Below are 16200 nucleotides of genomic sequence, written 5' to 3' on the forward strand. Positions count from 1 at the left end.
GTAACAGGAAAAATATGAAGTTAGTGGATGCTAAAGACTCAGAAACAAAAAAGCAAATTAAACAGCTTTAATTTGTATTTGTAAAATGTATTTATTTATTTAATTTAATAACTTTTGGATGTATAACATGATTTTTTGAATTCTTGTGGTTATCAGGTCTATCTGGGGGTTGTAGATCTATAGTAGAAATTTACATTTGAGAAGGTTTCCATACAAGATAGTATAATGCCCTTAGGGTCAGATTTTTAAAGGGATTTAGGTGACTAGTGGGATTTTCAAAAGCAACTAGGTGCTTTCAACCTTTAAAAATCTGGCCTGTGGCGAATATTTGGGAGCCACGTTCTACACAGAAGTTGTGACACTTTCTTCAAGCATTAGAATGTTGGATAGAGAGATAAAATAACAGTTGATAAAGGCAATCCCCATTAGTAGCTCAAAGGAAATTGAAGAAGTTTTGACAACAACCCCGGAAATCTGTCAGCCTTAGCAGCTTGTGTATGAAAACAAAACAAAAATTTTGAATTAAAAGCTCCCCATCCAAACAGGAAGTGCTCTCCTAGAAACACTGTGAGAGGTGAGCGCTGAAGCGGCTAGCAACTATTAATATTTTCAATGTTTATTTGCTATTAAAATATAAATTCAATGGCACTGGGGCCTCCATCTGCACAACGTTAATGAAGGTAAAGGATGAAGCGCTAAGAATAATAAAAAAATTAACAAAATAATTTAAAGCCACAAAACTACAGTTACAGTGGATTACACGACAAAGGCAGTCCAGTTATTTTTTGCAACCATTGCAGATGGCTCAGCCCATCTGAGGTACCTGTTACCCCCTCTGCCTCTCCAATCGTGGGGTTTTCCCCTCTCCCACTGTCTGGCAGAGCCGCTACCCCATTCTTAACCCTGTCCCTGATTTTACTCCTTACCGCCCCCCCTTCACTGCTTCACCAACTGTTTGACCCTCCTGTGAAATCAGATTAACCACTGCACAAACTCCGCCTACCTTCTCCTATTCGCCCGCCGCCTGCCCTACACACTTTTAACCCCCTGTGAACGCAAATGCAGGGAGCACAATTCCCCACCCAAGGGCGGGCAGTAGCTTCAAATAGATGTTACTGAGCATGCCTAGTTCCCATAATGCGCATGCTCAGAAAGAGCAAACTATTAATTGGGTTTAGACAGGTTATAACATTACGCTGGGGGCAGATCTGCACTAACCCCCCACCCCCACCGTGCCCATCCCGGGGGGACTTTCTGCGGGGGCTGGAACCAGCCCCGGGCTCTGCCGACACCAGCCCCTGAGCCGGAGCCTGCAGGTGAGGGGAGAGACCCGGGGGAAAGGGCTGGGGCCGGGCAGGAAAGTGACTTTGCACCAGTGGCCCCTCCTTGCCCCAGCTCCGCTCCCGGGCGGGGTCTGCGAGTCCCAGAGCTGCCGCCCTCCCTGACCCCCCAGGATCTGCCCCCCTGAGCGCCTGCAGGAGCCGAGCCAGCTCCGGGAGAGCGAACGACCCGGGCCGGGCCAGGGACCGAGTCTCCCAGCCCGAGAGGAGAGTGGGCGGGAGGGAGACAAGGGGAGAGACTGGCAGGGGCAGCAGGAGCAATCAGTGGGGAGGGAGGTCCCGGCTCCCAGCCCCACCCAGCCCCATTCCCTGCAGCCCCCCGGGGCAGATTGACTTTCCTGGGACAAGGTGAGGAGCAGGGAGAGGAAAAGCCAGTTCCTGCCTCTGCCTGGTTCCTGCACTGCTGTGGGGAGGCGCTGCCCTGAGGACAGTGACAGGAGGATCCCCCAGAGCGGCTCCTTTGGTTCTGCACCTTTCCGTATAGCTGGAGTGCACAGTGACACTGACAGTTAGTGTTGGCTGCACAGTTTCATGGACCTTTTCGGTTGCTTATAAAATGCTCAAAGTTACTAGATGGACCTCGTGTCTGATCTATTTTATGAACTTTCAGAAGAACCACTTAACCCGTTTTTGTTGGATGGGGTGGGAGGAAATTAAAAACTAATCATTTTCTGAAGAGCTCTAGCACCTTAAACAGTTTTTCTAGAAGTTTTACAGTTGATGGAAAGAATTCCTAAGGTCAGACACTGTCATCTCTGTAGTCTGGTAAAAATCTGTTATGATGTATGTATGTTAGGAGGGTTGAATAATTCTCCATTGTGCATACTCACTGATTTTGTTTTCATTCAATACAAATTTTTTTTAACTTACTTGGGATCCACTTCTACCAGCATTTACACACCTGCTTGTCTTTGAACATGTGAGTGGTCTTACCGACTTCATTTATTTCTGTTACTGGGAGGATTTAACAGTGTCTCGGTAGACTTAATCCTTGTGGGAAGGTCTGTCTGGCTCTGCCCTGCAATAGAATCATAGGACTGGAAGGGACCTCAAGAGGTCATCTAGTCCAGTCCTCTGCACTCATGGCAGGACTAAGTATGATCTACACCATCCCTGATGGGTGTTTTTCTAACCTGCTCTTAAAAATCTCCAATGATGGAGATTCCACAATAAAGAGACCAAGGCCAAGATCTTTAAATAGAGGAGTCTAAAATTAAGTTTGTTTTATATTCACGCACCTGATTGCAAAATTGCTGGGCACTCGGAATTGAACCCCAATGTTACATGCTCACGGTCTTAAAAATCAAGCAACTTACTGAGATGAATGAATATGGATTTAAGAGCTTAACTTTTAGGTTGCTCTTTTTTAATATCTTGGCTCCAGTATTTGGCCTGGCAGAATCTAGAACAGGGGCGGGCAAACTTTTTGGCCTGAGGGCCGCTTCGGGTTTCGTAAATTGTATGGAGGGCCAATTAGGGGAGGGGGTCGTGGCCTGGCCCCCACCTCCAGTCTGCCCCCCCTGGACTGCACCCCCATCCAACCCCCCGTTCCCTGATGGCCCCTCTGGGACCCCTGCCCCATCCATACACCCCTGCTCCCTGTCCCCTGACTGCCCCCGGACCTCTGCAGCCCCATCCAACCCCTCCTCTCATTCCTGATGGGCCCCCCCCGGGACCCCTGCTCCATCCAACCACCCCTTCTCCCTGTCCCCTGACTGCCCCTGGAACCCCTGCCTGCCCCCTGCCGCCCCATCCAACCCCCTCTCCTTCCTGACTGCCCCCCGGGACCTCTGCCCCCATTCAACCCAATCTCCCCCCCCGACCACCATCCACACCCCCGCCTCCGACCACCACCCCGAACTCCCCTGCCCTCTATCCAATCCCCCCTGCCACCGCCACCACACAGCACAGAGCACCAGGTCCGTCCGGGCTCTGCAGCTGTGCTGCCCCAGGACCTCGCTGTCTCAGGAGCTCACAGCCCCGCCGCCCAGAGCATTGCGCCGGCAGCGGAGCGAGCAAGCTGAGGCTGCAGGGGAGGGGCCGGGGACTAGCCTCCCAGGCCAGGAGCTCGGGGGCCAGGCAGGACAGTCCCGTGAGCTGGATGTGGCCCGTGGGCCGTAGTTTGTCCACCCCTGATCTAGAACTTGTCTTTAGAGAAAGAACCTATTGGGAATCAGAGTGTGCGATAGATTAAAGCCCCTTCTGAAACTTCCCTAGTCACCCTGCTCTCGTGGATAAATGTGAATGTTATTTTGCAGCCTGATTCTAGATTGTCCCATCATTCTGGGGGATGGAGAAGGGAAATGTCTGAAGTGGAGCTGGTGACTTTTGAAGAGGTGGCTATGCATTTCACCAAGAGAGTGAGCGAACTTTGCCGGACCCCAGCCAGAGAACCCGCTACAGGATCATTATGCAGGAGAATTATGAGATTTCAACCTCGCTGGGTAAGGATTCCTGTCCCCTCGGGCATTACAAGCTGGGAGGTCTCTGAAGCATCTGGGTCAGCTTCTGTGCAGGGTTCTTCACTCATCCCTCATATGTCAGGGGGATCAGCCCCTGTAGTCATCAGATCCTGTGTGCAAGACACTGTCCCCAAGAGACAGTCAATTCAGGGGCATCATGATGGTGCTACTTTTCCTGATGACAAAGGCTTTGACATAGGACAAACTCATCATCTTCCCCACCACCACTTCCCCAAGCAAGTTCCATCCTCTGGGACCTCTAACCCCTCTTCTGTCTCATAGATGGACAAATGGCTCATGACTCAGCTCTGCTTAAGTCCCCAGTGGCCAGATTGTCAGATGTTCTTCACCTTCATCTTATCTGTGATCTGCCTCAGCCAGCTGCGTTAGTGGAAGGCCCCAGATGTTTGATCAATGCCCTTCCTGGGTGGTGGAAGAGAATCGAAGTCACAGGGCTGGGACTGGTTGCCATTAGCTCCTCCAGGGCTACCTCTTCTGCCCATATGCTCAGGGTGACCATACGTCCCACTTTGGCCGGGACAGTCCCTTTTTTTAGCCCTGTTCCGGCCATCATGACTTTTTTGGCAAAAGATGGCATTTGTCCCGTTTGCTCTTGCCAACTTGATCAGTTGATAAGAGCAAATTGGACAAATGTCCACTTTTGTCAAAAAAGTGGGGTGCAGAAGAACATGTGGACAGGCAGTGCTTGGGCAAGCAGCGATGCCAGCCCCAACCTCACGCAGGGGGCAGACAGGACTCGGGCGAGCAACACACGGGGGGGTGGGAGTGGGCAGGGTTCGGGTGAGTGGCTCAGGCCAGGCCCATGCAGTGGGGTGGGTGGGATGGCTTGGGCCAGCCCCATATAGTGTCTCATTTTTCCTTTGGGAAATATGGTCACCCTATGCTGAACTCTTGGAAGGCGGGTGTTGTTCCTGGTATCCTTTCCTGGTCGTGGTTTCTCTCTGTAAAATAGTTCCTCACAGTGAAAGGGGCTGAGTTCTGGAGGAGAGTTTATGAAGTAATTTATGGGGTGGAGGAGTTCTGTGGGATGTACTAATACAGTAGGAAAACAAGTGAGAAAAGCTGGTCTTGTGATTCAGGCACTGCATTGGGTCATATGGGAGACCTGTGCTCAAACTTCTGCTTCTATCTAGAACTCCCAGTCTTAGCTCTTGTAAGTTATTGTAGGCTTATGTTCTTGAAGGGTCCCAAATGAGTGAGGAGTCCATCTTGCAGTGACTTGGATGTCTGGATATCTTCAAAAGTCCCTGTTTTAAGCCATTTAGGCTTCAATTCTCTCTCTGTCAAGTGGAGAGAACAATCCATACTTTGCTGTCTTGTCTGCTTAGTTTAAAAGCTCTTTTGAGAAGGGTCTCTCTCTCTCACTAGGAGTATGTGGTACCTTGTAGAAAAGAAAAGATGATCTAGTGGATAGGGCTTTCAACTGAAACTTGGGAGATGTGAGTTCAATTTCCTGCTATAGAATCATAGAAATGTAAGGCTAGAAGGATCTTGCAAGGTCATCAAGTCCAGCCTCCTGCACTGAGGCAGGACCAAGTAAACTTAGACTGTCCCTGACAGGTGTTTGTCCAACCTGTTCTTAAAAACCTCCAATGATGGGGATTCCACAGCCTCCCTTGGAAGCTTGTTCCAGAGCTTAATTACCCTGATAGTTAGTTAGTTTTTCCTAATATCTAACACAAAATGTCTCTTGCTGCATATTAAGCTGGATTACTTTTTATCCTGCCTTCAGTAGACACAGAGAACATCATCCTCTTTATACATTTAGTTGGGGATTGATCCTGCTTTGAGCAGGAGTTGGACTAGATGACTCCCTGAGGTTCCTTCTAACCCTGATAATCTATGATTCTATAAACAGCCCTTAACAGTCTTCACATATGATGTCAGGTTTCCCCTCAGGTATCCTTTCTCAAGATTAAACATGACCAGTTTTTTTAAAATCTTTCCTCACAGGTCAGATTTTCTAAACCATTTATGATTTTTCCCCCTCTCCTCTGGACTCTCCAATTTTTCCACATCTTTCCTGAAGTGAGATGCCCAGAATTGGACACACTACTCCAGCTGAGGCCACACCAGTGTTGAGTAGAGTGGGACAATTATCTCCCGTTTCTGATATGACACTCCATTCAATGCATCCCAGAATTATAATTAGCACTTTTTTGGGGGAGCAACTGCATCACATTGTTCATTCATGGTATGCGAAAGACTTCCTCCGTGATGTTGTGCAAGTCACTTAGTCACATTTTTAAAAGGTGTTCAGGAGCTTAAAGATGTGGATAAGTGCTTAGGTGCCTAACTCCCCTTGGAGGCCCAAGATGTGAGGTGGGTGAACTCAGAAAGGGGACAAAAATGGAGCTAACTCTGTAGTTGTGACAATGACATTCCTGAGTTTCCATGGATGGAATATGATGGTGGCTGCTGCTCCTTCTTCATGGGTTAGCAGGATTGTGTGTCTATGTTTGAACTGAGAAGGGTCTTTATCTTTATGGGTCTTTGTTGCACAGAGTAACACAAGAGGATGAGTTGAGCGATCCTTGCAAAATGGAAAGTTCTCATTTCTACCTGTAGTAGACCCCCAACAAAGTCAGCCTTGTTTATCACCCCTGGGGACAACTTCTTGTTTTAGAATGTGGGGGAAGTAAGCAAGGGTTAGCCATTTGAGATAAGAGTCTAACAGGGAGGAACTTGGTTGTGAATCTGATCATGAAATGATAAATTTCATGACTCTAAGAAAAGGAGGAGTGAGGAGCAGAGTAAGGACAATGGACTTAAAAATAAAGCAGACTTTAACAAACTCAGAGAACTGGGAAGTAGAGTCCCATGGGAAGAAAATCAAAGGGAAAAAAGGAGTTTAGGAGAGCTGGCAGTTTCTCAAGAAGACAATATTAAAGGCACAACAAACTATCCCAACACGAAAGATAGGAAGAAAAGTAGGAGGCCAATACGGCATGGAGCCTGCTCACCGCTGCTGTTGTGAGCATTGTAAACACCTCGCGCATTATCCTGCAGTATGTGCAGACCCTGCAAAAGAAGGCGACGACAGCCCGATCACAATAGTGATGAGGACATGGACACAGACTTCTCTCAAAGCACAGGCCCTGGCAATTTGGACATCATGGTGGTAAGGGGGCAGGTTCATGCCATGGAACGCCGATTCTGTGCCTGGGAAACAAGCACAGACTGGTGGGATCGCATAGTGTTGCAGGTCTGGGATGATTCTTTTGCATGCGTAAGGGCACCTTCATGGAACTTCATAGAATATCAGGGTTCGAAGGGACCTCAGGAGGTCATCTAGTTGGGGGGGAGGGATAGCTCAGTGGTTTGAGCATTGGCCTGCTAAACCCAGGGTTAAGAGTTCAGTCCTTGAGGGGGCCGCCTAGGGATCTGGGGCAAAATCAGTAATTGGTCCTGCTAGTGAAGGCAGGGGGCTGGATTCAATGACCTTTCAAGGTCCCTTCCAGTTCTAGGAGATAGGATATCTCCATTATTTTTTTTTTTAGTCCAACCCCCCACTCAAACAGGACCAATCCCCAACTAAATCATCCCAGCCAGAGCTTTTGTCCAGCCTGACCTTAAAAACCTCTAAGGATGGAGATTCCACCACCTCCCTAGGTAACCCATTCCAGTGCTTCACCACCCTCCTAGTGAAAAAGTTTTTCCTAATATCCAACCTAAACCTCCCCCACTGCAACTTGAGACCATTACTCCTTGTTTTGTCATCTGCTACCACTGAGAACAGTCTAGATCCATCCTCTTTGGAACCCCCTTTCAGGTAGTTGAAAGCAGCTATCAAATCCCCCCTCATTCTTCTCTTCTGCAGACTAAGTAATCCCAGTTCCCTCAGCCTCTCCTCATAAGTCATGTGCTCCAGCCCCCTAATCATTTTTGTTGCTGTCCGCTGGACTCTTTGTCCACGTCCTTCTTGTAGTGTGGGGCCCAAAACTGGATGCAGTACTCCAGATAAAGCCTCACCAATGTCGAATAGAGGGGAATGATCATGTCCCTCGATCTGCTGGCAATGCCCCTACTTATACAGCCCAAAATGCCATTAGCCTTCTTGGCAACAAGGGCATACTGTTGACTCATATTCAGTTTCTCGTCCACTGTAACCCCTAGGTCTTTTCTGCAGAACTTCTGCCTAGCCATTTGGTCCCTAGTCTGTAGCAGTGCCTGGGATTCTTCCATCCGAAGTGCAGGACTCTGCACTTGTCCTTGTTGAACTTCATCAGCTTTCTCTTGGCCCAATCTTCTAATTTGTCTCGGTCCCTCTGTATCCTCTGTACTGTGTGACTTGCTTTCCCCTGCCCTGAAGTGCAAGAATACCAAGATGAGAGCAGCCCTCACAGTTGAGAAGCGAGTGGCGATAGCCCTCTGGAATCTTGCAATGCCAGACAGCTACCAGTCAGTCGGAAATCAATTTGGAGTGGGTAAATCTACTGTGGGGGCTGCTGTGATCCAAGTAGCCAACACAATCACTGAGCTGCTTCTATCAAGGGTAGTGACTCTGGGAAATGTGCAGGTCATAGTGGATAGCTTTGCTGCAATGGGGTTCCCTAACTGTGGTGGGGCGGTAGACAGAATGCATATCCCTATCTTTGGACTGGACCACCTTGGCAGATGGTATATAAACCGGAAGGGGTACTTTTCAATGGTGCTGCAAGCACTGGTGGATCACAAGGGACGTTTACCGACATCAACGTGGGATGGCCAGGAAAGGTGCATAACGCTCACATCTTCAGGAACTCTGGTCTTTTTGAACAGCTGCAGGAAGGAACTTACTTCCCAGACCAGAAAATTACCATTAGGGATGTTGAAATGCTTATAGTTATCCTTGGGGACCCAGCCATACACAAGTGCCCTGGACAGTAGTAAGGAGCAGTTCAACTATAGGCTGAGCAAGTGCAGAATGGTGGTAGATTGTGCATTTGGACATTTAAAAACGTGCTGGCGCAGTTTACTGACTAGGTTAGACCTCAGTGAAACCAGTATTCCCATTGTTGTTGCTGCTTGCTGTGTGCTCCACAATATCTGTGAGAGTAAGGGAGAGACGTTTATGGTGGGGTGGGAGGTTGAGGCAAATTGCCTGGCGGCTGATTAAGCGCAGCCAGACACCGAGGTGATTAGAAGAGCACAGCTGGGTGTGCTGCGCATCAGAGAAGCTTTGAAAACCAGTTTCATGACTGGCTAGGCTACGGTGTGACAGTTCTGTTTGTTTCTCCTTGATGAAAACCCACCCCTTTGGTTGACTCTACTTCCCTGTAAGCCAACTGACCTTCCCCCTTCGATCACCACTTTCAGAGGCAATAAAGTCATTGTTTCAAAATCATGCATTCTTTATTAATTCATCACACAAATAGGGGGAAAACTCACAAGGTAACCCGGGAGGGGTGGGTGAGGAGCGAAGCACCGGGTGGGGTGATGGATGAGAGGAGGAGGGAATGACAAGGCCACACTACAGTTCAAAACTTATTGAATGCCAGCCTTCTGTTGCTTGGGCAGTCCTCTGGGGTGGAGTGGCTGGATGCCCGTAGCCTCCCCCACCCACATTCTTGGGTGTCTGGGTGAGGAGGATATGGAACTTGGGGAGGATGGCAGGCGGTTATACAAGGGCTGCAGCGGCAGTCTGTGCTCCTGCTGCCTTTCCTGCAGCTCCACTAGACACCTGAGCTTGTCAGTTTGCTCCCCCATTAGCTTCAGCATTGCATCCTCCCTCCTCTTATCGCGTTCATTTAATGCTTTCCTGGACTCTTCCATTGTTTGCCTCCACGCATTCTGCTGAGCTCTTTCAGTGCGGGAGGACTGCATGAGCTCTGAGAACATATCATCATGAGTGCGTTTTTTTCCGCCTTCTAATCTGTGCTAGCCTCTGGGACGGTGATGATAGGGGGAGCGTAGAAACATTTGCAGCTGCGGGAGAGGAAAAAAGGGAGAGTAGTATTTAAAAGATACATTTTAGAGAACAAAGAGAAGACTTTTTCACACTGAATCAAGCGATTCACATTACATAGCATGTGCTTTTGGTACAAGGTCGCATTTTGCCTCTTACACTGAGTGCCTGCCGATTTGGTGTGAGACATCACACACGCTCGGCTGGGTAATAGAATTCGGCTTGCAGGCAGCCATGGAAAGGCAAAGGGTTTCGGCTTCTTCAACCTTCATAACATGTGGGAATGGTTTCAAACAGCAGCGCCATCCTTTCCCATACCAAGCAAAGCCCATTGGGTTGGCCATTTAAAAGGAGGGGCTGCGGTTTTAGGGTGAATGTGCAGCGCAATCCAACCCGCCCCCCCCAATTCTCTGGGATGATCACTTCACCCTCCTTCCCCCCCACCCCACCCACGTGGCTAGTATCAGGGAAGATCCCTGTCAGCCAAACATGAACAGCTCAGCATGAACGGGCCTCTCCCCACTGCATGGCTAACAACGGGGATGATTTCTTTTCAGCCAAAGGCAAACAGCCCAGCAGGAACGGGCACCTCTAAATGTCCCCTTAAACAAATTTCCTGTATTTCAACCAGGTGACCATGAATGATATCACTTTCCTGAGGCTAACACAGAGAGATAAAGAACGGATGTTGCTTGAATGCCACCAAAGCCCGGGCTCATTTGCTGCAATGTTTTGTTCTGCAATGATTCCAGACTACTTGCTACTGGCTTGGTGTAGTAAAGTGTCCTACCACGGAGGACGGAATAAGGCTGCCCTCCCCATAAACCTTCTGCAAAGGCTTTTAGAGTACCTCCAGGAGAGCTTCATGGAGATCTCCCGGGAGGATTTTCGCTCCATCCCCAGAAACGTTACCAGACTTTTCCAGTAGCTATACTGGCTGTGAATGCATCCCAAGTCTTCAGGGCAAATTAATCATTAAACACGCTTGCTTTTAAACCCTGTATTATATTTACAAAGGTACACTCACTAGAGGTACCTTCTCCGGCTTCATGGTCCGGGAGCCCACCTTGGGAAGGCTGGGAGGGTATTGGCTCCAGGGTGATGAACAGTTCCTGGCTGCTGGGGAGAAGGAATTCTCTGCTTGCTTGCTGTGCGCTATCCTCAACCTCCTCCTCCTTTTCCTCATCCACAAAATCCTCATCCCTGTTGCATGAGACTCCTCCCTTGCAGGTGTCCACGGACAGTGGTGGGGTAGCAGTAGGGGCCCCCCTAGAATTGCATGCAGCTCATCATAGAAGCGGCATGTATGGGGCTCTGACCTGGAGTGACTGTTTGCATCCTTTGTTTTTTGGTAGGCTTGCCTCAGCTCCTTAACTTTCACGCGGCACTGCTGTGTGTCCCTGTTGTAGTCTCTGTCTATCATGCCCTTGGAGATTTTGGCAAATATATTGACATTTCGTCTTTTGGAATGGAGTTCTGCCTGCACGGATTCTTCTCCCCATACAGCGATCAGATCCAGTACCTCCTGTTCGGTCCATGCTGGAGCTCTTTTGCAATTCTGGGACTCCATGGTCACCTGTGCTGATGAGCTCTGCATGGTCACCTGTGCTGATCAGCTCGCCACGCTGGCTAAACAGGAAATGAAATTCAAATGTTCTCAGGGCTTTTCCTGTCTACCTGGCCAGTGCATCTGAGTTGAGAGTGCCGTCCAGAGCGGTCACAATGGAGCACTCTGGGATAGCTCCCAGATCCAATACCATCGAATTGCGTCCACACTACCCCAAATTCGACCCAGCGAGGTCGATTTTAGTGCTAAACCCCTCGCCAGGGAGGAGTACAGAAATTGATTTTAAGAGCCCTTCAAGTCGACAAAACAGGTTTGGTCATGTGGACGGGTGCAGGGTTAAATCGACCTAACGCTGCTAAATTTGACCTAAACTCGTAGTGTAGACCAGGGCTAGGGTGGCTAGGGTGTTAAATGCCTATTTTGTTTCAGTCTTCACTAAAAAATAAAGTTAATTGTGACCAGATGCTTAACATAACTAATATTGAAGAGAAGGGGAAAGGAAGACAAGCTAGAATAAGTAAAGATCAGGTTAAAGAATATTTAGATAAGTTAGATGTATTCAAGTTGGAAAGGCCTGATGAAATTCGCCATATGGTAGATAAGGAAATAGCTGAAGCAATCTCAGAAACAGTAGCAATCTTTGAGAATCCATGGAGGAAGGGTGATGTCCCAGACAACAGGAAAAAGGCAAATGTATCTTTAAAACAGGTAACAAAGAGCACCTAGGGAAAATATAGCCAGTCAAACTAACTTTGATACCTGGAAAGATAGAGGAACAAATTATTAAACAATCATGTGGTAAATATTGAGAGGATAACAGAATGATAAATAATAGCCTAACTCCTTATGTGTGTCCAGGCCCATGTGGACAAATTGGAGAGAGTCCAGTAGAGAGCAACAAAAATTATAAATGATTTAGAAAACCTGAATTATGAGTAAAGGTTAAAAAAAAACTGGGTATTTTTAGTCTTAAACAAAGGAGATTGAGCGAGAGCCTGATAACGGTCTTCAAATATTTTAAGGGTTGTTTTAAAGAGGACAGTGATCAGTTGTTCTTCATGTCCACTTAAGGTAGGACAAGTAGAAACAGGCTTAATCTGCAACAGTGGATGTTTAAGGTAGATATTAGGAGAAATTTTCTAACTAAAAGGATAGTAAAATATTGAAAAAGGTTTCCACGGTAGGTTGTGGATTCCCTGTAATTTAAGATTCTTAAGAACAGGTTAGACAAACACCTGTCAGGGATGGTCTTGGTAACTTGTTCCTGACTCAGTGTAGGGGGTTGGACTTCATGATTTCTTGAGGTCCCCTCCAGCCCTAAATTTCTGATTGTGTATTAGATAGCATCTGTACTTGCTGCTCTGGAGAGACTTTGGACTGCAGTGACTCTGAACCTGACTTAGGGGGTCATGATGGAGAGTAACTGAACATGAGCTCCCAGTAGGATGCTGTAGGTATGACAGCTAACATGAGCCATGGAAGTATAAGCAGGGGAATGTCGAGTAGGAATAGGGAGGTGGTAGTACTTCACTATACAGCATTAAGGAGACCATTACTGGATATTGTGTCAAAAAAGAGATGCTGACAAATTCGATGGGGTTTGGATAAGAGAATGATGGAAATCCTGCTTTGTAATGAGAGACTTAAGAAGCTCAATCTATTTAGCTTATCAAAGAGGAGGTTAAGAAGTGACCAGATCATAGTGAGGAGATTTCTGAGAGCAGAAGGTTCTTTAATTTAATAAACAAAAGCAGGAAGATGCCCAGTGGCTGGAAAATTTGTCTAGATAAATTCAGGTTGTAAATATGTTTAACAGTCATTATGGTAATTAATCACTGCATTATATTTCGCAGGGATATGATGGACTTTCCATCATTTGAGGTCTTGAAATCAACACTGGATGCCCCGACTCCACCCCTGCCCTGCCCCCATTCCAACCCCTTCCCCAAAGTCCCTGCCCCTGTTAGACTGCTCCCCAAATCTCCGCCCCGGCCCCGCCTCCTCCCCTGAGCGTGCCGCGTTCCCCCTTCTCCCCCTTCCTCCCTCCCAGCACTTGTCGCGCGAAACAGCTGTTTTGCGGCAGCAAGCGCTGGGAGCAAGGGGGAAAAAGCGGGCATGCGGCGCGCTCAGGGGAGGAGGCAGAAGCGGAGGTGAGCTGGGGCGGGGCAGGGAGCTGCAGGTGGGTGCAGATCACCCATCAGTTTTTCCCCGTGGGTGCTCCAACCCCAGACTACCCACGGAGTTTGTGCCTATGCCAGATACCTAGAGAAGGTAGCAACTCTGCTCTGCTTCCCAGGGGAGTAAGTTAGGGCCATTCCCTAGACAGAGTGGATGAACCCTTGCTCCAGATCAGTGCGTCATGTGATCTTGTATAATTTATAGCTCAGTCCCTGTAGGCTGCGGTTGGGAAAAGGAAGGATCCTTTCAGGGTAGGTTACTAATATCCTCGCTCTGGAAGCAGTAACAGCACTGAGCTTAATGAACAAGATCAAACACTTGTTCCCTTGACCCCCTGTGCAGGATTTCCATTTTTCAAACCCAACCTGATCTCCCAGCTGGAATGAGGGCAGGAGCCATGGGTCCCCAACAAAGGCGCCGACTCCATGGGTGCTCCAGGGCTGGAGCATCCATGGAGAAAAATTAGCAGGTGCTTAGTACCCACCAGCAGCCAAGCTCCCCCCTCTTGCCCATGGGCAGCCCCGCCAATCAATTCCTCTCCCTCCCTTCCAGTGCCTCCTGAACACTGCGGAACAGCTGTTCTGTAGCATGCAGGAGGCACTGGGAGGGAGGGGGGAGGCATGAGGGTGAGGCGGGCTCAGGGGAGGGGGCATAAAGAGGCATGGTGGGGGTGGAGCCGTGGGGGAAGGGCCTGGGGTGGGGAGGAAGAGGTGGGTCAGGGTTGGGACCTTGGGGGAAGAGTGGAGCGGGGCCGGGGCTAAGTGGGGATTGAGCACCCCCAGGGAAAATCAGAAGTTGATGCCTACGGTTCCCAGTCTTCAGGGCTACAAGGAAAAGGGGATCTTAAAAGACACACATACAGGAGAGGAATTGATGAAACTGACTCAAAAACAATTTAGCTATATCCCCTTGGCAGACATCACTGATGAATTTTCACCAATCCTCAGCTATATTCAGATGGGATAGGAGGTTGAATTGGTCCCTTCCTCTCCCTCCTTTGAAATATAGTTGCGGTGGATGGAGATTTTTTCTTCCTGATTTCTTTTAAGTCCCCAGTAATTAGTTAGTTTTTTTCCTCCCTTTGCTATTCTCTTCTTCCCCCTCAGCACAGTGGATGATTCCTGTCTGGATTCTCTTTCTATCCCAGCAGGTGATGGGACGGTGAGTGAGAAAAAGAAGGAAGATTCTGAGCAGGTGGGATCACAGGTGACATTATCAGGTAGAGCCACAGGGAAAGTTTTCCAGAGCACTGAACAGGGAGAAGCCTGTCAGAGTCAGCGCAGGCCAGAGAGGCAGCTGGGAAACCAAGCAGGGGAGATCCAGCGTGAATCCACTCACAGGAGCAGAGGGTTCAAAGAAATCAAACAGCCTGTACTACAGAGAATCGCCTCTGGAGAGGAACTGAACTTATGCAGTGACTGTGGGAGAAGCTTCCTTTGGAAATCAGCCCTTATTACTCACCAGAGAATCCACACAGGAGAGAAACCCTATAAGTGTCTAGACTGTGAGAAAAGCTTCAGCCGCAGCTCACACCTTATTTCACATCAGAGAACCCATACAGAGGAGAAACCGTATAGCTGCTCTGAGTGTGGAAAAAGCTTCAATCAGCAGTCCAATCTTCTTATACACCAGAGAATCCACACAGGAGAACGGCCCTATAAATGCCCCGACTGTGGGAAAAGCTTCAGTTACAACTCAGTCCTTATAACACATCAGAAAATGCACACTGGAGAGAAGCCCTATAAATGTCTTGACTGTGAGAAAATATTTAGCCAGCGCTCAGACCTCACTAAACATCAGAGAACCCATACGGGGGAGAGACCCTACAAATGCAATGAGTGTGGGAAAAGCTTTAGTCTGAGCTCCCACCTTATTTCACATCAAAAAACCCATAAGGGAGAGAAACCCTATATATGCTCCAACTGTGGGAAAAGCTTCAGTGACAGCTCAAACCTTATTACGCATCAGAGGATCCACACAGGAGAGAAGCCCTACAAATGCCCTGAGTGCAGGAAAAGCTTCGGTCGTCTCTCGCACCTTAATAGACACCAGACAATCCACACAGGAGAGAGACCCTTTAAATGCTTGGACTGTGGGAACAGCTTTCGTGACAGCTCATCCCTCATCAGACATCAGAGAATCCACACACAAGAGAAACCCTAGAAGATGGGTGAAGTGAACAACAACATGGTTGATTCCCACGAATATCGGAGGGTCAGGTAAGACAGTACTGGCCATCTAATGAGGACATGCAATAGCTATTAAAGTAGATAATGAAATCACGTTCCTAGAACAGAGTCATGCAGAGCAGGAGGCAGAGATAAGATTCCCATGTTGTGATGAGATTTGATTATTACGTCTCAAGAAGCTCTAAACGTCCTCTGATCAGCTCCTGCACTGAAGTTTGTTGATACAGACCTAGAACCATCTTTATCTTATGTGCTGTGACTTTGATTTATTCTTGATACTGTTTTAGTTAATTGATACATTCAGGAGTAGAGATGGACTCAGTTAGGTCAGAAATGCAATGATACTTGGGCTCTGGGCACTGAGTTAGGATGATGGTTTATTTGTGACTTTCTTGCTTTGAATGAAGAAGAGTAAAGTGGATCCCAGTTTCTCAAACTCTGAGACCTTTATCTGGAGATGTCAAGAATGTGAAGATGGGCCTCTGTGTAATGAAATGGGCCCTCTGGGAAAGTCTCTTTAAAGGTTTATTTTATATTGTATAATCTAGCTTGTATA

At 48.1% G+C, this 16200-nt stretch overlaps 2 protein-coding genes across 5 annotated transcripts in view; one reads left to right on the plus strand and one right to left on the minus strand.

Annotated features, from left to right (window-relative positions):
• The first annotated feature begins 1947 nt into the window (after positions 1-1947).
• Positions 1948-16200, plus strand: part of LOC128847906 (zinc finger protein 271-like) — a 59358-nt gene continuing 45105 nt past the window's right edge. Inside the window, exons 1-3 of the mRNA XM_054047638.1 lie at positions 1948-2259; positions 3599-3784; positions 14603-15616. Coding sequence (XP_053903613.1) covers positions 3751-3784; positions 14603-15616 — 1048 coding nt within the window. The 5' untranslated portion in view covers positions 1948-2259; positions 3599-3750. The remainder of the gene's footprint in view (positions 2260-3598; positions 3785-14602; positions 15617-16200) is intronic.
• The window catches only part of LOC128848260 (zinc finger protein 271-like), a 144799-nt gene continuing 137731 nt past the window's right edge, over positions 9133-16200 (minus strand). For all 4 annotated transcript variants that reach the window (XR_008446998.1, XR_008446996.1, XR_008446995.1 and 1 more), the window contains one exon: positions 9133-9730. The gene's annotated coding sequence lies outside the window, so the exon portion shown is untranslated. The remainder of the gene's footprint in view (positions 9731-16200) is intronic.

Source organism: Malaclemys terrapin, chromosome 13 (genome assembly GCF_027887155.1).
Source record: "Malaclemys terrapin pileata isolate rMalTer1 chromosome 13, rMalTer1.hap1, whole genome shotgun sequence".
Lineage (NCBI taxonomy): Eukaryota > Metazoa > Chordata > Testudines > Emydidae > Malaclemys > Malaclemys terrapin.